We start from the raw sequence: 26,260 nt of genomic DNA on the forward strand, positions 1-26,260 counted from the left end.
CATAGAAGATTCTAGAACTCTCTCAAAAATTTTATGTGGAATTCAATCGATCTCTCATTACTTTCTTACCAACCCAATAGAAAATACGCCTCTATCTATATATAATGTAAAATACCCTATAATGGACGGTGATGCCATTAGGCACTGGTCCCACCGCGAGCTAGTAAACTATAAGCTATCGGCTATAAAAACGCACAAAATATAATCACTCCCGTGCAAATAAAAGAGACACGGCGATGTTTATAGTTACTCGCCCAGCGGTGAGCTATCAATATCGCCGTGTCTCTTTTATTTACACGGGAGTGCTTATCTTTTGTTCGTTTTTATAGCCGATAGCTCATAGCTTACTAGCTCGCGGTGGGACCAGTGCCTTATGGACAAAAAAACACAAATCCTTAAAAATAAGTATCTAAAATTAGTTTCTAAAAACTGACGGCATTGTAATTTAAATAAGAGTCATAAAGCTACTTAATTTTGAAGTTTCATTTAATTCAGTTATTTCTGAAGGATTTGACGACCAGATAAAAATCATCAGTTTACTGAATAAAATATCAGGACGAATTCTTAGTAACGTTGCTAAGAGAATTGAGTTAATGCATGTATAAAATAATAAATAAATAATACTCGGAAACTTGAATGAGTTTTACTTACTGCATTAACCATGAGATAAGGTATAAAACATACTAGTTTGTTACTCCAAAGATATAAAGAAATAGTGTTATTTTGCGTCCATAACTGGAACCGGAAAACTGCATACCTCCTATGATGGACAAGGAACAATTTATGAAACCAAAATTTACAAGAACTAATCCTATGTTAAAATAACGCAAACTAATTTTATTTGGGGTATATAAAATTGACTCATTGAGTATCAGTTGGCTTTAAAGTAAAATTTTAAACTTATTTCACTGTCCATAATGGGGGATCCATTACTGGAGAACTGCCATTTACTGCAGACCCAGATTTACCAGACATTTACTGCAAGCATACGCATTACGCATATATGCGTTCACCGTCGTACAAGTTTGTTCCTAGTTTACGCTCCATGACAGTTAATGCGTTATGAAATAGTTTTGTATTTAATTGCTTAAGTATTATAAAATAACTGTATCTGCATAAGTATGTCATTGACGCACTACTACAAACGCTTTAGCAGATTTTTAAGGCTGTCTAAGCCAAGCTGGGATAGGGTTCGTCTCTGCCTAGGCTTGCGACACTGCAGTTTCAACACGAGCTGCACTCTAAACGCTTTGCACGACTGTTCCCACAGCCTTAGGCTGGGATTTCATTCGTATGATTTATTAGACGCATGTATGACAGATGTAATCTGTTTTGAGACGTGTAAAGCATACATTTTTAGCTCTTCAATATGCACGGTTTGCGATTTGCCATAAACTATGCATGTGAACATTTTTTATAAAGAAACATTTGTCCCTTGAAATTTGAACGGATTTTATATTTGTACTGATTCATTTTCGTGGTTTTGAGGAAGGAACTACTTAAATGGCGATGGAAATCACCTGTCGTTTTAATTCCTGAAAGTGTAAAATATTTTGTATAGGTCAAGTCAGGTCGTTTATCAATGTTAAAAGCAAAAGTATAAATAAGCATTAACTGAAAACTCCTTTCCCTTCAGTGCCAGTAAGTGAACATACTTACTAGTGTAATCGCGAACAAGAAACCTAGTCTTAAGTCCTTGAGGCATTTAATTACAACTCCAAAGTTTTAAACACCAGTTGCGCGCGGTTTCTCTAAGGAGCCATTCGGCGTCCGCGTCAAACGAGAAAAACACGCACCATAGCTAATAGAGAATACAAATCAGATTTCGAACGTTCGCGTTCCAAATTTGAAAATTTTATTTGTATTTCTTTTATTTTAAGGCGTTTTAGGGATTTAAAATGAGGAGCGGGTGGCCAGTGTTGGTGGTGTACGTGTTTGTGTGCCTTCAGTGCAGTTTGCAGTTGATACCGTTACGTGAGTACCTTTAGCATATTTCGATAATCTTAAACTCTATGGTTTTGACGTGATATCAATTTTAACAGTTTTTTTTTTATTATTTAAGAAAGGATACTATAATAAATAATAATTATGACAATAAAGATAACTTATTTAATTTTTCCTGGATTAAAGAAACTGTTTTCCCGAAAGATAGCAGCATGATATCTCTGCCATGACAGATTCTGATTGCCGAATGATTATGAATAGGTACATATGTTTTTAATTCGATTTTCTTCTCCTCATTCATAAACGTTCGCTAAAGTAAGTTATCATTATCACCGAATATGTTTATGTACATTTGAAATTTGACACATTGAATTTTGTTAGTATTCATATAAACGAATAATTTTCCTATAACCATGTTCACTTTCATTCGTCAATACCGCTTCACCATACAAACAAAGTCCTCATTTTCCTGTCCGGTTAATGACAGTTTTATACTATTTTAGTCAAAAATAAATGTGAGTAGAATATTTTGTTCAAAAGAACTGCCAAAAGAGGTTGGTGAAATAATAAGTAATTGTTGTTTTCCAATACAGAAGAATTCTTATGCTCCAAGTGCAATAAGGTATTTCCATGTGATGAAATCCTGACAAGATGGTAACTTATGCGACAAACTCGTGAAGAAAAAATATCCCAATTTAAAATTCACAAATCAGTATAGGCTAATCGGTCCATGGAATCAAATGTGCGTTTCGTTCATTAAGGGCTCTTTATTCTTCATGTGCAATAGGACCTTCTTTATTAGAATTTCCGAGTGGTCCAGTCCGGTTTCGTCGCGATGTTTACCTTCATCGAATGAATCAAAATGGCTGGCTCATCAAATGATTTGTCGCACACAAGTAATAATAAGTAACTAGTGCGAACCGAACTCTGAACCCGCGATCACTGCCTAGCCGAAATGACAATTTTTGACTCTAGACGCCAAAGAGGAATAGGGATAGCTACGATAACGATATTATTAATAAGCGTTTAGGCATTTGGCTACTTACCCTGGATTGAAAGTCTCACACTCTTACCCCTAGGCCACCAACACTTCAACGCTAGAAGCTTTATTCTCTATTTAATAAAAGAGCATCGTTGAAATACTTGTCAATTATTTTTTTTTTCGGGTCAGATGGGATGATGATGACCCCAGATTGGGCGAGCAGTAATTTGGATCCTAATTTAAATACAGTAAAAACTACGGAAGTAAGACTAATAAATATGCAATACTTTAGGTCACCTTGGTTTCGCCTGTATAAATTATAAAGGCATTAAACTCTCGAGGATATAAAGCTGAGGTCACAGTGAAAACCGGAACAAATTCCGTTCAGATTGTTTGCAATCGATGCAACGGACTTCCTCTCACTACACTCGGTGCGCTCGTGTAGTATGCGCTTAAGATGCCCTTCGGGATTTATTCATGTATGTAGGTAGGTACCTACTGCACCTAGTTATTATGTATTATTGATAATTTTTGTGCATTTCGTACCTACTTACTGAGTCGTACATTGTTAACTTTTATCTCTCTTGTGGACATGATAAAAGTTAAGGAAATCTACACATTTTTTGAGTAGGTATACCTGCTTGAGACTAAATAACAAAAACAGATAACGTGTAATAATATACCAGTCATTAACTTTTAGAATATAGTTCACAGAAGTGACGTTTTCTTTTCCTAACGCCGTGTCTTGCGTGGGCGACGGTCGCGCGACCGTCGCCGTCGCGTCTCATCGCATCGTCTACTTCCATATCGATAAGGTGATTTCATATGCGTCGCATCGCCGTCGCGCGACCATCGCGCGACCGTCGCCCACGCAAGCCACGGCGTAAATGTTTTATCCTACTATGTTTTCAAGTTATGACGGGTCCTTGCTGTATTACCTACCTACCTACATACCTACAGATCCCTGGGATCATAGTAACTGCCTCTAACTAGAAGTCTGTAGCAGACCGATAGCAAGTTTTGAACATAAATTAGGTATTTGTCATAATTACGCTCCCTTTCGCTCGGTAACTGCGAATTAAACTGTTATAGGTACAAGCACAGGTTTCATAGCTACATTTGTTCGACAGCGTAACATTTACCCAGCGTACAAGGGTCTCGGTTCAAAATATCTTCTATGCGAGTATTTTTGGACATCAAAGTAGCTGCGCCAGAGTGCTTAGACAAGTTGAAAATCAATCACGATCCGTAGTGTATCGTAGATCGTAGTTTTATCTCTCTCTATCGGTCTTCGGTATACGCGACAGAACCAGCGGCATTTCGAACGCCATATAGCATGAGCGATTGTCACTTTGGCTAGGCGCAGTTCTGCGCAGTATCGTTTCGTGAATCAACCAGGTTTTAGGCATGCGCATACGTTTGCGACAGAACTTAGGGCTCATTTACTTACTAACGCGGCCGCGGCCACGCTTGCGTCAAGTATTTATCTTGCTTACAAACCTGCTTAGTTTAATCCACCGAACTAATTTACTTTGACGCATAAATATTTAATAAGGTACAGCGGGGCAAATCTCGGCTGGGGCCCAATTGTAACTAATCCATTTTTTCCATTATTACACTATGTTAATGAGTTCTACATGTATCCACTGAACACGCCTATTACCATATATAACCGGAAAAAACCGGCCAAGAGAGTGTCGGGCCACGCTCAGTGTAGGATTCCGTAGTTTTCCGTATTTTTCTCAAAAACTACTAAACCTATCAAGTTGAAAACAATTTTCCTAGAAAGTCTTTACAAAGTTCTACTTTCGTGATTTTTTTCATATTTTTTAAGCATATGGTTCAAAAGTTAGAGGGGGGGGACACACTTTTTTTTTCCTTTAGGAGCGATTATTTCAGAAAATATTAATATTATCGAAAAATGATTGTAGTAAACCCTTATTCATTTTTAAATACCTATCCAACCACAGAACTAGATAGAAGAAACAAGTTCATCTATTTGTATAGGGGCCGAGCGTGTCAAATTTTGTACTGAAGTTGTTTCTTGCCTGTAATTTTAAATATGTCTCAGGCTCTTGATTGTTCATAATTTTTGTGTTGTTGCAATTGAATATCACGTAACGAGGCATTTTTTATGTTTTGATTGACTTCAACTTACAAAAATTGACGCCCGAAAGCTGCAAGCTGCGATTAAAGACGGACAACTCAGTGGATTTCACTGAGTTCATTTGACACGCTAAGTAGATACGTTTGCTTGATCTATGGTATATATGACATCTGTGTATCCAACAATATATCACACGTTGGGGTTGGAATGAAAAAAAAATCAGTTCCCACTTTACATGTAGGGGGTGTACCCTAACAAAACATTTTTTTTCACTTTTTATTTTACCACTTTGTCGGCGTGATTGATATACATATCGGTACCAAATTTCAGTCTTCTAGTGCTTACGGTCACTGAGATTATCCGCGAACGGACGGACGGACGGACGGACAGACAGACAAGGCGAAACTATAAGACTAGCTAACTAGGAACTAGTTGACTACGGAACCCTAAAAATGGACCCGATACATTTGTCCCCCAGTCGAGATTTGTCCCGCTGTACCTTAAAACGAATTATCTTCCTTATCAAGAATACTTCACAAAGTTAGGATACTCTAACGTGTCTAAGTCTACTTGCCTAGACACATAGCTGGGCACCGTTAATCAAATAGTTAACTTCGATAATCGTTAATCCGTTACTTAAAAAGTTGACTTCGTTAATCGTTAAAGCGATACATTTCGGTAGATTTAACGGAAGTTAAAGTTAATCGATAATCCGTTAACACGTCATAAAAATAGGACTTCACTGTAGGTATTATGTATTTCTATTTACTAAGTATCCACCAAAAACCATTAAAACTTGTGACGCCAATCGGTAAAAAACCGAAATGTAATAATTACGGTCTCTTCGGGCTTTTACCGCCGTTGGTTCGCTAAATCCTAGGTTTTACTTCGGATTGGTAATTATTGGGTCATTCATGTGAGGTCGCGATCGTGGTGCGTCGGTTCTTCAGATTGAGATTTGAGATGACAACTCGATTGTGGGCCACGATAATTTGGTAGAGTAATCTAAGGCCCGCGCCGGACTAACTCGATGCGTCGGTTGTGCGATTTGTCTGTCTTGCCTGATGATTGCACTCTATTCCCAGGTTAGTGATCGATCTAGCACGCCTAATAAGATGTAGAAGATCTCGAATAAGTGGTCCAAAGTCGCCAATTGGTCTTTAGATTGTTTATAACCGACGGATCTGCTTTTACCGAATAATCCTAGGTTTTGCCGTACTACGGGCTTTTACAGTAGCAGTAAGAACGTGGTTTTCGCGGCGCAGCGAGCCGCTTGGCATGCTGGATTAACGATTAACGGACTCGATAAAATTTAACGGAAGTTAACGAATCCGTTAACATTTTTTAAAGTTAACTTAAAAGTTAATCCGTTAATCGAAATGTTAACTTCGTTAATTAACGATTAACGGATTAACGAGTTAATGCCCAGCTATGCCTAGACAGTTATTCAGAGAATAAAAAAGTTTATTATGATTAGGCTTGGGACTTTTGGATGCTCGCTATGGTTCTGGCATCCGCAGAGTCGCCATTATGTTAAAAAAAATTTTTCGAAGACAAAGTCAAAGCCTGGAAATAAAATATCTAACAACAATATCTATATCCAATCTAACAACAAGCTATATTCACCACAGTTTTTTTAATGGGATACACTGTCATACACTTTTAATATGGTTAGCAATAAATACTTTTTTTCCGGCCTTGAAATGAACATCACATAAAGAGCAAAATATACTAGACTTTTCTTCGTCATATTTTAATTCCTGATACGGCTCTAACCAGGATTTAATTTCGCAAGTCGTAAAATTATTCATTTTAAAATTTTGTTACAAATTGCGTAAACGATATTTCATTTGAACTGACAACTTATTACTCAAGTGTTTTTATTTTTATTTGAAATAGATGTCAGTAGTCTGTCAAACAAAACACAAGTATCAAAGAGGATGCATAGTAAAGTAAATCGTAGGTACAAGTAGGTACGTATATAGTATATATTATGCATATCGCGTCAATTGTGAACTTCGACACGTGTGATAAAATTAATTGCATATTGATTATAGGTATACGTATCATCATCATCATCATCATTTCAGCCATTAATCGCCCACTGCTGAGCATAGGCCTCCCTTCGTGTACGCCACATATCCCGGTCCTGGGCTAATCTCATCCAGAAGTGCCCCGCAGTTTTTCGGATGTCGTCCACCCAACGAGCCAACGGATGCCAGGCGCTTCTTACATCCGATAACGGCCACCATTCGGTCAACATTTTAGTCCACCTGCCATCACTCTGCCTGGCAACATGCCCCGCCCAATTCCATTTTAGTTTGGAAATGACGTCACCCACGTCCCGCACCTTGGTGCGGCGTCGGATCTCGACATTCCTCACTCGATCTTGGAGTTTAATGCCGAGCATGGTGCGCTCCATCGCTCTCTGTGCTACCCGTATCTTATGCACAGCCTTTTTAGGGAGCGTCCATGTCTCGGCACCATATGTCATGGTGGGCAGGACACACTGGTTGAAGAGACGAGTCTTCAGGCATTGTGGAACATTATTTGACTTAAGGATGTCCGCTAGTTTGTTGAATGCCGCCCAGCCTAGCTGGATTCTCCTGGATATCTCCTTGTCTTGTTGTTCTTTATCAAAAGATAGAATATGTCCAAGATAAACGTATTGTTTAACCATCTCCAGATTTTCGTCTCCAACCGGTATACGTATAGATCATGACATCTAACATGTTTTATTTCCAGGCTTTGACTTTGACTTCGAAAATTTTTTTTTAACATAATGGCGACTCTGCGGATGCCAGAACCATATTAGCGAGCATCCAAAAGTCCCAAACCTAATTATGATTGTGATATGTTCGAACATTTTCGAATACCTTATGAATAAAAGTTGAATAATGAGAGAGCAAAATTATAAAGCTTCATAATAAATCTCACGAAAAAATTCCCAAAACAATAATTTTATCTCGAAATTCCAGCGGACTTCATCCACCCATGCTCCGAGCTGTCAGACGAATGCTTCACGCAGGCCACACTCGACGCCATCCCCGGACTGGTGAAGGGCATCCCGGAGGCCAACATCCCGTCCCTGGACCCGCTGTACCTGGACAAGAACATCAGCATGAACCTGCCAGGCAATGTCAAGATGACCTTCCATAATGGCAGACTGATCGGACTTAGTACATGCGTGCCGCTCAAAGTTTCGTGAGTATTCGATAGCTATTTATTTAGTATTTACTCGGATGCAAAGCCATCCCCGGGCTGATGAAGGGCAGCCCAGAGGCCAACATCCCGTCCCTAGACCCGCTGTACTTGGACAAGAACATCAGCATGAACCTGCCTGGCAATGTCAAGATGACCTTCCATAACGGCAGGCTGATTGGGCTCAGTACGTGCGTGCCGCTCAAAGTTTCGTGAGTATTCGATAGCTATTTATTTATTTAGTATTTACTCGGATGCAAAGCCATCCCCGGACTGATGAAGGACAGCCCAGAGGCCAACATCCCGTCCCTAGACCCGCTGTACTTGGACAAGAACATCAGCATGAACCTGCCTGGCAATGTCAAGATGACCTTCCATAACGGCAGGCTGATTGGGCTCAGTACGTGCGTGCCGCTCAAAGTTTCGTGAGTATTCGATAGCTATTTATTTAGTATTTACTCGGATGCAAAGCCATCCCCGGACTGATGAAGGGCAGCCCAGAGGCCAACATCCCGTCCCTAGACTCGCTGTACTTGGACAAGAACATCAGCATGAACCTGCCTGGCAATGTCAAGATGACCTTCCATAACGGCAGGCTGATTGGGCTCAGTACGTGCGTGCCGCTCAAAGTTTCGTGAGTATTCGATAGCTATTTATTTAGTATTTACTCGGATGCAAAGCCATCCCCGGACTGGTGAAGGGCAGCCTGGAGGAACATCAGCATGAACCTGCCTGGCAATGTCAAGATGACCTTCCATAACGGCAGGCTGATCGGATCGGACTGCGTGCCGCTCAAAGTTTCGTGAGTATTCGATAATTATTTATTAGGTATTTACACGGATGCAAAGCCCTTGGAGTGCAATGTATAATATAAACTAGGTATTGTTTTTTTTTATAACAATCTGCGAATTATCTCAAAGGTTAATTATCGAGAGGAATTCCATACCAACCGTGGTCAACAAGTGTATCACGGATATACCCATATGATATCTAGGATCTCTGATAAACTGATAAATATGCTCCCTGTTCTCCATCTATACTGTTAACAGTGAAATAAGGAATTTCATTCGTTATTATAACGAATTATACGTACCTACGTATATATTTCATAAATTAAGTTTTAATTTTACTGTTTTTTGAGCATTAATGGTAAAATAATTCTCACAACTTGTTCCTAAATAGATATTATGAATTTTTCAATACACCAATGAATAGAAGTCGAGTTATTTTTCTTTGCAATAAAGCTGAAATTATGCAGGTTGATATTCCGATTAAAGTACCTATTACTTCTCTTCATCTATTTACATTTATTTTAACAAACAAAATAAGCAATGCCATTCGTTATTAATTACATATATCATAAATTAACTAAGTTTTATTGACCATAAACAGTACCTACAATAAGTACTTTAATATTAGTTGCCACTTTGCCTATTATTAATTCATTTATAAACCAATGAATAGTCGAGTGTTCTTTGTTCCTGTGAACTTAAACATGTTTCAAGTAAAGTATACAGCTTTCGAAATGACATGCTAAATGATTTATTCTTGACCAAGAGATTAACGACATTAGCATTTATACATGATGCATAATAACTGACACAGCAGGTCAAGAGCATCGGACTGTACAGACGGTAGTTTTATAGTCAATCTAGTTAATTATCATTTATTTCTCGCAAAGATAAAAGGTACATTTATGTTGCCATTTTATGTCAAGGAATGTCAACTGGTGATTAAAATAATAGCATCAAGATTAGCTACGTATAAGATGCAATACCTTCTCAGAAACGCAGATAAGTTTACGAAATATTTCCGAAGGCGAAGCGCGTTATCCTTAGAACTAAACTGTAGCGATAGCTTTGTCCATTAAAAAATGCATCCCAAAATCGGTTATTTAATTTAACGTTAATTTTTAATATTTACATCATCATCATCATCATCACGCATTTGAACAGGATCATCATCGTCGTCCAAACCGTATCCGGCTATGGCGACTCCTTGTTAGTCCATGTGGTCTGAGTTTTGGTTTTGGTGAGCTCTTAAATGATTCACAAAACCGAACATGGTTTTAAACGTGCGATTACACGGAGCACAATATAGCTGGCCAGCTGTGTCGGCTTTGGTCTGGTCTTCCGGGAATGGCGTTTTGCGTCAAGGTTTTCTAAACGCTGTGTCTCAAAAAGGCCAACTCTTTTGTGAAATATTTACATACATACATACAACATACATACATACAATCACGCCTGTATCCCATAAAGGGGTATGCAGAGCACACGAAACTACTAAAGCTTCAGTATCACTCTTGGCAAACAAAGGGTTGAAAGAAAACGAAACTGTGACATTGCAGTGACAGGTTTCCAGCCTCTCGCCTACGCCACAATTTAACCCATATCCCATAGTCGCCTTCTACGACACCCACGGGAAGAAAGGGGGTGGTGAAATTCTTAACCCGTCACCACACAGGCTAAAATATTTACATATCACGATATTAAATTTAAAACCATTACCCACGAATATTATCTTTAAACCCTACACTTAACTTGCTAGCCATTGGCATTGACCATATTATGACCATGTCCCATGCAATATTTACACGGACAATATTTGCTGTTATTGCCTCATAAAAGAGATCATACAGTTTTTTTATGTATGTACCTTGACTCGTTAGTACAAATGTTTTTTGACCTTGATCTCTGCTTAGGAGTAGAAGTTCCCAACATGTGATGATGAAATTAAAGTCCAACCTATTGTTATTAGTATATGGATTATATAGTATAATAACTGAGCCATCAACATTTTTACGATATACGGAAAATAAATATGCATGAGCATGTATGTTTTAATATGATACTTAATGGACTTGTTACACGTTAACCTAAAAAATCATAAGATCTCAAACACTATCGGAATGTAATTTCCTGATGTGCCTCCTTAGACTAAATATATACCTATAGACGCACAGTCCCGAACAAAAAAGTCGAAAAAAATGGCCTCAATGACATTCCAACTTTATTCAGATAGGTGCAAATAACGCTAACTTAAACCTAAAATCAAAATATATCTGTTTTTTGAAAACCGAATTTGTTATGTAAGCCGTAAGAATCAAATTCGTGAACCGTTCGATACTAGTTTTCAAATAAGTAACATATAAACCGTTTTCGTCCGATCACCGCGATACTGGCAACTACTGAAACGTCATTAGAAAAACAATCAATGTCAAAACTACAAGTCATCAGAATATCGGATGCATGGAGTCGCATAAATAATATTAGGCACGTTGAGTAATAAAAAACCTCTTATAACAAAATAAGTTTATTTACACTTTTTACATTTTATATACAAGGTTTGACTTAAGACATTTATTATAATAAACAAATTCACTTGTTTGCCAAATTGGCAGTATACCTAGGTTTTTATTGTAAATATAATCTTTTTTTAGGGTTTCGTACCCAATGGGTAAAAACGGTACCCTATTACTAAGACTTTCCGTCTAGCCGTCCGTCTGCCTGTCTGTCTGTCACCAGGCTTATCTCAAGAATCGTGATAGCTAGAGAGTTGATATTTTCACAGATTATGTATTTCTGTTGCCGCTATAACAACAAATACTAAAAACAAAATAAAATACGTTTTTAAGGGGGCTCCCATACAACAATCGTGAAAATCTTTAACCACCTGTAAAACCGGCAACAATATTTATTTCGATAAATACAACCCAAATAATAGATTGTGTCTCAGGGGAGCAAAATGATAAATTTACGGTGAGGGCGTACATTGAATCCTAAAGGTAGCGGAGGATTATATAATAGAATCCGGAGCGTAGCGAGGGATTCTAAAATGGAATCCTGAGCGTAATGAGGGATTCAAGTGTTAACGCCCAAGGTGAAAATAATTTTGCTACCGTGTGACACATACTGCTTTTCACACCACCTAAGAGAAAAATGAAGGAACATAGAGATGAAACAGATTTATTTAATACTATTAGATAATAACTCAGCAAAGCGGACCCCTAGGCTCTCCCTGAGCCGTGGCATATGCCGGGAAAACGCTAGGGGGATGATGAGATAATAACTCAACAAATCAACAAGTTTATCAAAAAAATATATTTTATACCGGCAAATAAATGTCCTTGAACAGAAAAGTGCCACTTTGATCCCTCCTAGCAGGGAAGAAAAGTACTACTTTGATCTCTCCTAGCGGGGAAGAAAAAGTCCATTTAAGGACGGAAGGTGATGTGAATAAGTAATTTGTGCACTGGTAGGTATACTTTCTTCCAATTACGATAATGAAGGGATTCGGGATAGCAAGTAGACATGAGTCTTAAAACTAATACTTCCTGACAAAATAGATACAGAATAATTACAGTATAAATGAAACTAAAAACTTAATTCTAATATAGGCCTATATTAGAGGCACTTATGACTTAACCGAGGATGCTGATGGCATTTCTTAGTTTATTTTGAGTATATTTGGTTAAGTTTTAATTAGTAATGTAGACGGACGGTGTTGTCACCACCTTGGGATCCCGAGGGAATCTTGAATTAAAATATAACGCTATTAAAGTACATACGAGACAAAGTGATGAAATCTGCCATTTCAAGTTTGCTACACGTATTATTAGTTATTTGTTATACAAGGGGGCAAAGTTGTATTTTAACGCCGAGTGTGAAATTGAAAAACGAGCAAGTGAAAGGATTCTATAGTTGAACCACGAGCGAAGCGAGTGGTTCGAGAATAGAATCCTGAACTTACGAGTTTTTTAACACACGAGAAGTAAAATACATTTGCACCCGAGTGTAACACAAAACTTTTCCCCTCACTATAGCGAGGAAACTACAACGCAAAAAAAAAGAATTTATCACTGCTTCCAGTAGTTCCACAGGTGGTAAATCATCTTTATTACTAGATTCATCTACTTTTATCAATTTTAAAGCAGTTCATTTCATTTTATTCAAGGTCAAATTACTTTACCCACTAGTGGATAAAATGCGTTTTTACCCGCTGGTATTAAAGGACAAAACACGTGTTTCCGAGCTAGTGAGGGGAAAAAAATATACTGTCAGATATATCGCAACGTACGAGTTAGGTACTCAAAGATATCAGAAAACGTGTGAGTGTATGTTCAGATATTTTTGAACATCTCGTTCGTTGCTATATATCTGATGGCTACTGTACACTGCCTACCTACTTTTTCGTCAATAGGCACATGTATAAGAAAACGCATGTAAGTAGATGTAAATAAAATAATAGCGACTCCGTACCTTTTTGTTCCATGAAAATCCTTTATTTTTGCAATTAATTAAATTGATTCTAAAACACGAAATTGCATCGAGTTTATACATAATTTGTCAATACATTTGAATTACTTACGTAAAAAAACTTATCCCACTGTCTTTCTTGTGTTTTTTGTGCTATTTTTACAATTCTTAACCGAGCACGACGACATTGTCATTCGACGCCGGTCGGCGAATGACTAAGTCACCAACTCTGTGTACTTTTTCGTAAGATCTAGAGTTTGACTGTAGCCATTTTTTTCGCCTAACTGTGTTTTTTTTTTTTTTTTTTTTTAATTTATTTAAGGTCGCTTTTTAACAACAAGGTCATTAGCGACCACAAGAGAATTACATTTTTTTATATACATCAATTAATTTTATAAATCTAAGTACATTCAGATTCTTATCATTCAAACAGTCCTTTAAGGTTGTAGGCAATTTACATTTTTCTCTTTCTTCCTTATATGCTAAACACTCGATTAAAATATGCTTAATAGTTAACTCCAAACCGCATTTATCACATTTACTCTTTTCATTCTTAGTAATAAGGTAGCAATGGGTTAAGTTTGTGTGTCCTATTCTTAGTCTAGTGATAGCTATCTGATCTCTTCTACACGTAAAGGGTATTGGTGGAGTTTCAAAAATAGAATCTCTAATATTTGACAAATCATTGAAATTACCATTTTTCCAAGAATTATTCCAAAATATTTTGACAATTGATTTGATTTGTTTTTTAAATTCCGGGTAGCTGGATTTAATGGAGCAATCTATCTGAAGATTTTCAGTAGCTTTTTTAGCCTCTGTATCCGCTTTTTCGTTACCGATAATCCCTTGATGTCCTGGAATCCAGACTAATTCAAAATTAAAATGTTTTTCTAATAGATTAATAATTTTTTGTTTAATATGCATGACAAGCGGATGGGAGTTCTTGGGGTTCCGCAAGCCCATCAAGCATGATTTAGAATCAGTGTAAATCACATGTTTCTTTTCGTTAGAATCCCTTTCAATTAACTCTAATGCTTTAAAGATTGCTATAGCTTCACATGTAAAAACTGAGCTGGAATCATCAAGTCTATAATTGTAGTGTTTGTTACCAGATACAACTGCACATCCAGATTTGCCATTGCATACCGAGCCATCTGTGTAATACGTTTTACAATCTTCAAAACTATCATTGAGTTCATTAAATAGACTTTTATATATGTAATTTGTCGTTTCACTCCTTTTATTTTCCGCTAAATCTAGGTTAATCGGTATTTGTAATTGTTCCCAAGGCGGAACAGTCAGTAATATTACTGGGTATAGTGCTGGAATAGTAAGATGGAATTCTTTCAAATATCTTGCTACTCTAATTTTGAAAGGTTGATGTAAACCTGGGTTAAATTTAAATTCATCATCAGTAACGGATTGTTTGACGTAATGCTCATATGTAGGACAATCAGGCCGCGATAAAATTTTCGTTGCATAAAACAAGGAGAGTGCTTTCCTCCTATATGAAAGTGGCATTTCGCCAGCCTCTGCCAATATGCTTTTAACAGGACTTGTACGAAAGGCACCAATACTAAGTCTCAGGGCCGTGTTTTGTACACTCTCAAGTGAATTCAATATTCCAATATTAGCCGAATCATATAAAACTGAACCGTAGTCTATTTTTTGTCTTATTATACTACGATAAGTTTTTAAAAGGCAATTGCTATCAGAACCCCAAGATAAAGACGACAAAGTTTTAATTATGCTCATTCGCTTTAGACAATTAGATTTTAAGTTATTTATATGAGTTTTCCATGTCATTTTTTTATCGAATGTTAATCCCAGTATTTTAACATTATTAACTTCTCTAATCAAATGTTCATTTAATGATAACTCCACTGTTTTGTTTGGATTCTTCTTTTTTGTAAATACAATGAATTCAGTCTTAGTCTTAGAAAATTTAAATCCTGTTTTAGCAGACCACTTTTGGAGGCCATTCAAACTATTTTGAATTAATTTTGCTGTAAGTTCAAGGTTTCTACCACTACAAGTTATAGTTAAATCATCCGCAAATAGATAGCCTTTCACAGGTTTGTCAACAACAGTGAGTATGTCATTTATAGCTATGAGGAACAAAATAACACTCAAAACTGAACCCTGAGGCAAACCATTCTCTACATAGACAGTGTCTGAAAGATAATTTTTTATTCTGACTCTGATATATCTATCTGATAGAAAGTTTTTGACGAACGCCAGGGTGTTACCTTTGATATTAAGATTATGAAGAAGCTCGAGTACTCTATGTTTCCATACCATTTCATAAGCTTTTTCGATATCTAAGGTAACAGCTATTACCGAGTTGTCACAGGCAAGAGCATTTAGTAGTTCATTTTCAATATTCATCAAATAATCTATCGTCGACCTATTTTGGCGAAACCCATATTGAAAAGGTGATAGAAGACCTTTTGATTCGATATACCATCTGATTCTTTTGCTTATTATTTTTTCATAAATTTTACATAGGTTGCATGTCAAAGATATAGGACGATAACTTCCAGAAGAACTCGGGATTTTTCCAGGTTTTAAAATAGGGATGACTAAAGCTTCTCTCCAACAATCTGGAAACACCTGTTTCTTCCATATATAATTATAGAGGTTAAGTAAATAATTTAAACCACTTATCGGCAGATGTTTTACAATGATATTAGGGATATTGTCTGGTCCGGGACTAGTATTTCCTAACTGTTGGAGTACTGATAACAATTCCTGCATGGATAATTCCTTATTTATTGTATTAGAGTTATCAGTAAAATCAAATTTACTTAGAACTTCTTCTGAAGTTCTAAAAACATTAAAATCTTGATCATAATTTGTGGAACTAGAATTAGAAGCAAAAGAGCTAGCCAATAGATTTGAGTTAGCAACAGGATCATCACTTAAGGTTCCATCATTGTGTTGCAACACAATAGTATGCCATCTAGTATTTTTCTTGTTAATTTTTTGGATTTTCTTCCAAAAAGTCCCTATAGGTGTATGACTATTAATGGTTGATATAAACTTTTCCCAATACTGTTTACTACTCTCTTTAAGTACTCTTCTAGCTTTAGATCTCTTTTTCTTATAATCAATCTTTAATTTTGAATCATGATCATTTCTTGCAAATTTGTAATATAATCTTTGAGCCTTTTTTGCCTCTTTAGTAGCTATTTTACATTCTTCGTTCCACCATGGTACTAAGTTTTTTCTTTTACAATTTCCCGATGACTTTGGTATACATTTTTCTGCTATTTCTAAAATAAAGTTATTAAAATTGGTAACTATTTCGTTGATGGAAACGTCAGTATCATAATTTAAGTCAATTAATTTACTAATGTTGTTATCACATTCTTCTCTAAATTGTGACCAATCAGCGTCCAAGAATTTCCATCTTTTTGGCATAATTATGGGATCAGGAGTTATGTTATTAACTAAGGATTTCACCAAAATAGGAAAGTGATCGCTGTCATACAAATCGTCAAAAGCATTCCATTCAAAATATTCGACAATATTTTAGTACTAATGATACATCAATGTGTGCCTCGCTCATCGTTGAATAACCTCAATTATGTTAAACGGCGCAGCGTTGCAATTATGACACCGCTTTTATAATAGTTTAAATTTTATGTGGACTATAGGAAATACAATTTCAGCGTATTTTTATGTCTTTGAACAACCTGAAAAACGTACTTAACAGAATATATTGAGTTCCTAAGATGGACATTGAGAACGCGTAGGACATCAGCATATATAATAGCTAGCGAAATGGTGGGCAAAAGCTAGTGTTTGAATAAGTTGAATGTTCTTCGAGAAACTCATGTGTCCGTCAAACAATTGTGACATCATTTCCAGAGGATTTCCCACTGCATTGTAGTTAATAAGTAACAACGTAACGTGTGTTCACGCATCTTGTAATTACCTCGGAAAAACTCTATGCATTATTCATTGTAGAAGAGGCTATCGCCGGTATGTCGAAACGCATTGCCTGCCTCATCATTATTAAGACTTGGTCTGTTCTTAGTTTCGTAGGTCAGTGTTTACGTTGAAATCTCTAGTCCTTGTACTTATTTTAACAATTCGATAAACTCATGAAATAAAACTATGCAATTTATATCGCGTAGGTACAATTAATTTACAATACATCCCGACGTTTCCATAGTTTTATTTTATGATAACTATCGCGGTAACCGAAGGCAACATTAAATTTTATAAACTGTTAGGTGCAATTTTTTCTCTCTATCTATAAATAGAGACAAGCTGGGCTTTCTATGAGGAAAAGCTCAAAAACGGTTCGTCGTTCTATTCAATCCTCGTTTGTCTCTTAATTTAAGAATAAGAAGTGGCTAATTAATTGAGGTTATTTTCATTAGTCTTACGAGTATATTGACCAGCATATAGACCGTGATTAATTAGGTACCTTCTTGATTTTTAGCGAGCTCCCGGTAAATACCAGGTACAACAATGATGCGTGTAACAAAAATAAGTGTCTAAACTTGACATTCCATAGGAGCTTTATGTTAAAGCCTACATTAAAGAATAGATATATAATTGAATAAAAAACAACTACATAATACCAACTAGAGATCATAGGTACTATACAAGGTGCCCATGAGGAGGACTCGCCCACCGAGGGTTCCGTACCTACAAAACTTTTACGTTACTCACATAATTCTAAAGACTGGGCTAGGCTAGAAGTATAGGTTCTCTAATGAGCATAATTGTGTTTAGCGCCACCTCTCAACGAATTCGCGAACTAATTAGCACAGCTTGCGTTAGGTCTTTTATAATGTTAACCAAATTCAACATTTTTTATTTTATTTTAAAGTAGGTGTTTTATGTAAAATTTCGTAGCTATAAATTTTAACACCCTTATTCATACACTAAAGTATCCAGCCGATAAAGTTCGTTTGTCCCTTTCTATCATACCAATACGTCGGAAAGGGACAAACGAAATTTATCGGCTTGATAACTTTAGTGTACGTTTATGAATAACGAGGTAAGTAAGTATAAAGTATGGTAAACATCAGAAAGGGTGAGTAAAACAATCTGAAAGGTTCTAAGTTTTACTTAAAGGTTTTTTTAATCTAATCCAAATTTGGTTATGGTAGCTGAAAAAGTATACAGAATTAACGCAAGTTTCTAGCGGGAAATTACTAAATAAATATTATTTAAATTTTAACTTCTGATTAGCAGAAACGTCTGCGCTGGAGTATCGATTCAGAGGCCGTGAGTTCAAGTCTCACCCAAGGCAGACATTTTCCACTTTTAAATTTAAAAATATTATTTAGTAAATACATTATATATCGAAACTTATTACTGAAGAAGAAGGTTCAAAATTGAATGAATACAGGTGTATAGATATTTATGTAGCTGACCGTACGATAAAAAGTATAATTCATACACTTAATTGTAAAAATGTAATGTATACGGATTAATTAATTTAATATAGATAGGTAATTATTGATATATGGCAAAACGAAGGAAATTGTTTACACCTCCGCAAATAAGTATCTAATGATAATTTTTAATTTACCATGTTACTTCACGTAAAAATGTCTATTGAGTTTCTGCCACAGACCACCATGTGGTTTCTGCATATTCTGCGCTGTGCATAGAATTTGCAGAGACATTGCAGAGAGCGCACGCAGACACCGGCGCGGCGCCAGTGGACGCGTCTGTGTGCGTGAGCTAGGTATGCATACAACTACAACTACTGTAGGCACCGCCCCCCTCAGTAGATCGATGCGATAACATCAATTTAAAAACTTCCCGAGCCTCGTGGCGCCCACCATACAAAATTTTTGCTAGGGAATTTTGATTCTTATTGTACTTGAGATTGAATTCAATTTCAGTTATTCGAAAAATTTTATAAACAATAGAAATTATATTTTATTTGTTTATGAGAGTTAAAATTCCATTGAAACCATTATGTACTTTAGAAAGTACATTCGGCGCCACGAGGCTAGATACACTGTCACCTACAAATTCGACACTCAAAAGTGTCCGATCGCTTAGTTGCAAATGTGTGCGTCTAGTTGACAAACGAAAACTTCGCAATGTAGTAAAAACTACTTTCATTTTTTTACAAAAACAACGTTATTTCTTAGAAATTAAAGTTCAATTTCAAATGCAAGTAATTGGCGGTTATGACATTAATAAATGTGATCATCGCGCAAGCCATAAAATTTTATTACCGCAGGTGGCAAGTGTGCATATTTTTAAACAAATCTACGTCTTATTGCAACCAACATAAGTTTAATTCAGTTCGCGCTGCTGCGCGGTAGTTTAGAACGATGCGATAGTCCATCGATAATCAGATAATCACCTAAAAACGCGACGAACGCCGTCCACTGCCGCGATCTAGATAATGAATATGACACTGAATTGTGCAAACTATTGGACATAAACCGTGGACGTGGCCTTGAGCGTTCGGATGAATCGGATGGTGTCCTACCGCAATCTGAGGCGCTGAATGTTTTAAGACTGTGCACACTTACGCCGTATCTCGCGTGGGCGACGGTCGCGCGACCGTCGCCTTCACGTCTCATCGCATCGTCTACTTCCATATCGATAAGGTTTGATTTCGTATGCGTCGCATCGCCGTCGCGCGACCATCGCGCGACCGTCGCCCACGCAAGCCATCGGCTTATCAGTCGCGGTCGTCAGCCGCGTCCGTCAGACGCGTCCCATAATTTGTTTCAAGCTTTATACACAAGTTTTCCTTTCAATAGCAATAGCTAACGTAACGCTTGACTTGAGTAATAAAAACTGTATAGTTAAATTAATGAAATATGTATAAGTAGGATATTGAAATCTTCTTTCTTCGTTGAGCCATCACAGCTAACTTTAACTTACAAACGGTCTTAAGCACCTGCACTTCTGAAGGCGCTTAAGTCATTTTTGCTAATAAAAAAAAACCACAACGTTCTATGAACATTGGTCAAGTGCGAGTCGGTTTTCGACTTTTCCATACAAAGAACTCATGAGCGCCTGAACGACTATGATGGCAAAGTTAACGTTTCGCACTTTCAAGACTTTACGTATATATCTCGGAAACGATAAGAGATAGAGCAAAATGGACTTCAGATTTGGGCTTTCGGTGGCACAAATTCTATGTTTTCGTCAACAGACACCTTTTTTGGACCGATTTGAATAAAATTTTGCTCAGTCAATTTATAAACAGTCTTAAGCGCCTCCTTTTTAGTAGGAACTTAAGTCATTTTGTACAAATGAAAAAAAATTTGAACAAGTTCTAAAAGGAAAAAGACAGAAATGAATTTCTTTATACCTGTCCAACTCGCTTACACAATTTTAAGACGTTTAGTAACTACTTGCAGCGGCAGTGAGTGAAATTCGTAATCTAAGTTTTTTTCTCTTAAGTCCGACTTACGCTTGACTGTAGATTTCTAATAGGTTTTCCTGTAATCTACAGGGAGAGGGCTATCTCGTGTATTTTTTTGAAAATTTTACGCTAAGTAGTTTCGGAGATAAGGGGGGGAATGGTCATTTTTTGCTTATTTTCTTAAATTACTTCTAAATTACCAAAACAAAAAATATAAAAAAAAAATATTTCAGATGCTGATAAAATGCTCTTTCATTTGATATGTAACACAATATAGTTTTAATAACTTTGATTTTTAATTTTCAATTTTACCCCCCAAAAGTGACCCCTGTAATTAAATTTCATTTAATTAAATTACATGTCCGTCTTTGGGCCACAGGTTTACATACGTGTGCCAAATTTCAAGTAAATCGGTCCAGTAGTTTCGGAGAAATCGGCTGTGACAGAGGGACAGACAGACACGCGAGTGATCCTATAAGGGTTCCGTTTTTCCTCTTTGAGGTACGGAACCCTAAAAAACAATGAATCCCATTTTAAGTGCCAGTTTTATGAATAACATTAAATTTACTTTTTATGTAAAAACACATTAAAAAATAAAAACACATCAAAAATAAAAATACAAAAAAAAATTTTTTTGCTGCTAAATTTTCCTCAACTGTATATATTTTTTTTCTTTTGGCCCCATCCAATGCGTGGTTTAATTATTTCCCTTTCCTTAAGGGCACCTTGTATAATACACGGTGATCGTGAGCATTGCGAGAGACCACGCATTTCTGAGGCCAAGAAAAAAATTCAAATGAGAATTTTGCAAAAATATTTTTTTTGTATTTTTGTTACTATTATTAATGTATTTTAAAAGTAAAAGTAAATGTTATCCATAGAACTGGCACTTAAAATGAGTTTTGACGATTTTTTTTCTAACAATCCTTTTTGACATCTATCAATCAAGATAGTGAGACTATTCTCCATAATGGCATCAACGTCATTAAAAAAGCCTTTTGTACGGAGTAACAATAAGATTTTTTTTTTCAATTAGTAATACCTCTGAAACTAGGAGAAATCCAGAAAAGTATATATGACATTAAAATCACATATGCTGTTAAAATCTCTCGCAATGCTCACGAGCACCGTGTATAGTTTAACGACACTCCTAAATCGTAAAGAAAGTGATTTGTACTTATTCGGCAGGTCTCGGCGGGAGACCCGCAAGTTCATCTTCGACATCCGCTGCAACTTCACCATCAAGGGCCACTACAGCCTGCAGGGCAGGATCCTGCTCTTCAACCTGGACACCGATGGCAACGCCAAGATCAAAATATGTAAGTTCTTTTTGACATCATGCATTCGGAAACAAAATTTTCTTCCCTGTTACGAGGGAGCACTTTTCTGTTCAAGGACTTTATGTTGTCAAGTATAAAATATTAGATTTACTTAATCGATAACATTTTTCAACCAATTGGACTTACAACCATTTTATTTATTCCTTACAATCGATTAAGTTCATAGTGTAGGGTTCCAATTGGTTGACTGTGTTATTTAAAAAAAAAGAGATATTTATTTATATACCCACACAGCACGAAATGGAACTGTAACAACTTATGAAAACTTAGTAAGTAAAATTACAGATACAACAACATCGATAATTGATATTTATTAAAAGCTTATTCTGAAAAGTGTCTTTCGGTTTCATCGCGTTGTCGCATTGATCGCACATATAACATTACGCATTTAAATGGAGACCGCGCAAAACTAGTTGTCTTCCCAAACTCGGCAAAAAAGATACAAATGTTTAAGTTGTCCAACCCTATTCAAATGCAAATTTTGAGATTGAGATAGAAAAGCTCGAACTTTCTCATGAGTGACAAAAATATTACAGGTAAAAAATGTTGTTTGCCTGTGATCGGTGGACATTTTCATTCAAATGTGGTCGTGTCCCTTTTTATTGACACTATTAAACACAAACAAGGTACGAAATTGGTATATTCTAGATTGATTCAATCTAAAGTATGTATGAGTATAGTCCATTACAATAATTACTTACGTGTAGTACAAGTAATAAATGGTAATTATTAGTGATCAAAACGACCGACAAAAATAAGAATTAATTTATTTATGTATTAATTTACTTTTTGTTTGAAGTTCGCTTTAGGTTAATTATACCTTAATGTTATTGTTTGCAATAAACCCTTAACACCTTCGCTATTGATATTTATATGTCTGAAACCCTTTTTTGTTCAACAGACTTAGCTTATTAACATGCTTACGTAGTTTCTAACGAATGTAAAGCTACCTAGTAGGTAAAGAGATTTTTACCTACTAGGTAGAAGTAAGAAAGTGAAATAGTTATTTGTTATACAAGGGGGCAAAGTTGTATTTTAACGCCGAGTGTGGAATTGAAAAAGAGCAAGTGAAAGGATTCTATAGTTGAACCACGAGCGAAGCGAGTGGTTCGAGAATAGAATCCTGAACTTGCGAGTTTTTTAACACACGAGAAGTAAAATATATTTGCACCCGTGTGTAACACAAAACTTTTCCCCTCACTATAGCGAGGAATCTACAACGCAAAAAATGCGTTTATCACTGCTTCCAGTAGTTCCACAGGTGGTAAATCATCTTTATTACTAGATTCACCTACTTTTATCAATTTTAAAGCAGTTAATTTGACTTTATTCAAGGTCAAATTACTTTACCCACTAGTGGATAAAATGCGTTTTTACCCGCTGGGATTAAAGGACAAAACACGTGTTTCCGAGCTAGTGAGGGGAAAAATACATTTGCACCCGAGTGTAACACAAAACTTTTCTTCTCACTATAGCGAGGAAACTAATACAACGCAAAAAATGCGTTTATCACTGCTTCCAGTAGTTCCACAGGTGGTAAATCATCTTTATTACTAGATTCACCTACTTTTATCAATTTTAAAGCAGTTAATTTAACTTTATTCAAGGTCAAATTACTTTACCCACTAGTGGATAAAATGCGTTTTTACCCGCTGGTATTAAAGGACAAAACACGTGTTTCCGAGCTAGTGAGGGGAAAAGATTTTTGTCTTAGATAATTGTTTTGATTAGATTTGTCTTCAGATAATTTTTTGATTAGACACGATGCTCTATTATAAATTGAATAATCATTGTGTTATTTTAAGTCACTCCACAGAATATATAATAGTGTTACTCGCTATTTTTTCAGACGATACTTCCAGTATACGACTTTACTTATGTTATTCAGGGAACCAGCGCATCCGCCTGGAGGTATTGGAAAAAGTGGTGATGGACAAAACAACTGGCGAGGGGCACTACAAGATCAACTCGTACAAGTACAAGGCTGACTACGGCACAGACCTCAAGCTCAACCTCACTAACTTGTTCCGAGGAAGCGCTGAAATCAGTACGTAATTTTTATATTATTGCTGAGGTCACGCGGGTGAGTTATTTTCCTACTAATTTGACATATATGACGTCATATTATAAAGTAAATAGCTCACCCCCGCCAACATCTGATTATTTGGTATATACGGTCAACCAAATCTTGTCACTACAAAAAGGCGGCAAATTTTTAAATTCGCGGGTTAGCAACACTGATTTAAAAAAAATTCGAAAATCGATTTAGAAAATCTTGACATAGACACAAATATATAGGTATATTTTGGAACCTAGATACTACATATAAAAATACAAAATAATTTGTAAGGTACCCTACTTATATGGCACTCACGTCAAGCCCTTCCTTCTTACAGGTGCAAACATCCTTCAAGTCCTCAACCAGAACTCTCAGCTGGTAGCCCAAGAGTTCGGTGGCCCGATCCTAGAATACGCCATCGATTACGCCATGAACGTGACCCAACGTTTCTTCAGCGCCTACACGTACCAGCAGATCTCCACGTACCCATCACGCCCGAGTTCTTTGAGAAGGAAAAGAAATAGATACAAAGTCATACATAAGTAATAAAGTATATTTGCACGAGCAGAAAACCGTACAAAATGGAGCCACAAATGCTACAACACTTGATGTCAATGGAACATTCTAATATTGTCTAATGTTGACATTGTATAATTTTGTCTATGTTGAACGGTACATTTTTTGGGAGTTACTTCTCTTTGTGGCATATGATAAATTCAATAACTATGCCAAAAATCATTAATTTCAAGCGTCTATACAATTTCTAACTCTCGAAATAATATTATTCGGAACAAAGCTCTCCAATCCAATGGATTGCTCCGTATGCTTTTCTTAGTATACCTAATGCTTACCATATTAACTGTGTAATATTTTGGGGTAGCACAAGTAAGAAGAATCGAAATTAATTGTAGTCTTGATGCTCCTCAATACTCTATTTTTGCTCATGCTTGAGCTTTTGCGAAATTTGGTTATTCTTTTTTTCGAACTGTCTAGTAATAGTAAAGTAAAAGATGTAGAAACGTGCCTTGTCTTTAAATCATTTGCTTTGGTAACGTTGGCGTACTTACATGACATTTAAAAGACATTTGCTCAATTTGATGATGATCAATGATCACTAAATCATCGTACTATGTACGTCTAACCTAGCATTCTACAGTGTTTGTGTGATATTTAAGTTTACTAATATAATTTATTTTATATTGTTTTTATACTTTTGGGATACAATGCAGGGGTTTGGAAACAACTGACTGCTTTTTAGATACGATTGTTTGTAAACTGGTGTACCTGCTTACATTTTGAATACATACTTTAGTATTAGGTTACCTTTTTGTTTTTTAATAAATTTTGTACCAAATTTCCCTTATTTCCTTAGGTACATAGTAACGACCATTAACTAATGTCACTTTTAAGTAAATAGACACCTTAAAGTGTATTGTCGTTTAAGTGACGTTTCGACAATCATACTGTCTTGTATAATATCGCCTACCTATATAAATTATAATCAACACCAAAACAATTTGCCGCATCAAGCTTGCCATACGACGAATTCTAATCTCCGTCACGACGCCGTCAACTTGATGGACTTTTACGCATGCCAACCAACAATACATTAGGCAACGGTACAAGTGCAAAACTGCAGATGCAACTGCTTCCCCCTCAACAGAATAACGCAGTATGTGCGCATCGCACAAGATTCTGTGACAGCGTTTTCCCGTGCGCACGCAAGCCGTAATCATGCTCAAATGCCGTGTCACTTGCGTTATGTAACGACTCGTTTATAGGTTAAAATACTGGAACGCTATGTGCAAAAGTTAATTGCGGTCGAACATGGCATCACAGAATAAGTAGTATTTATTTACTTATAAAGCTATCTAAGTTGTCTTAATCTAATATTTACTAAAAGCGGTATAGTTTTGTGCAATATTCGTTACACGCGATGTTTTTCCGAAAAACGATAGAGAAATTAATTATGGTATAGAAATTTCAGAACTCCCTAGGCAGAACGATTT

The 26,260-nt window shown here is 36.4% G+C and overlaps 1 protein-coding gene across 1 annotated transcript; it reads left to right on the top strand.

Moving 5' to 3' along the window:
* Positions 1-1,729: 1,729 nt before the first annotated feature.
* LOC125229901 lies at positions 1,730-25,573 on the top strand. Its single transcript, XM_048134843.1, is given in 6 exon segments — positions 1,730-1,974; positions 8,012-8,237; positions 22,041-22,171; positions 24,081-24,239; positions 24,589-24,729; positions 24,732-25,573. Coding segments are annotated over 6 exon segments (777 nt in total). The 5' UTR covers positions 1,730-1,898; the 3' UTR covers positions 24,776-25,573.
* The last annotated feature ends 687 nt before the right edge of the window (positions 25,574-26,260 follow it).

The sequence above is a fragment of the Leguminivora glycinivorella genome, chromosome 1 (assembly GCF_023078275.1).
Source record: "Leguminivora glycinivorella isolate SPB_JAAS2020 chromosome 1, LegGlyc_1.1, whole genome shotgun sequence".
Classification (NCBI taxonomy): Eukaryota; Metazoa; Arthropoda; class Insecta; order Lepidoptera; family Tortricidae; genus Leguminivora; species Leguminivora glycinivorella.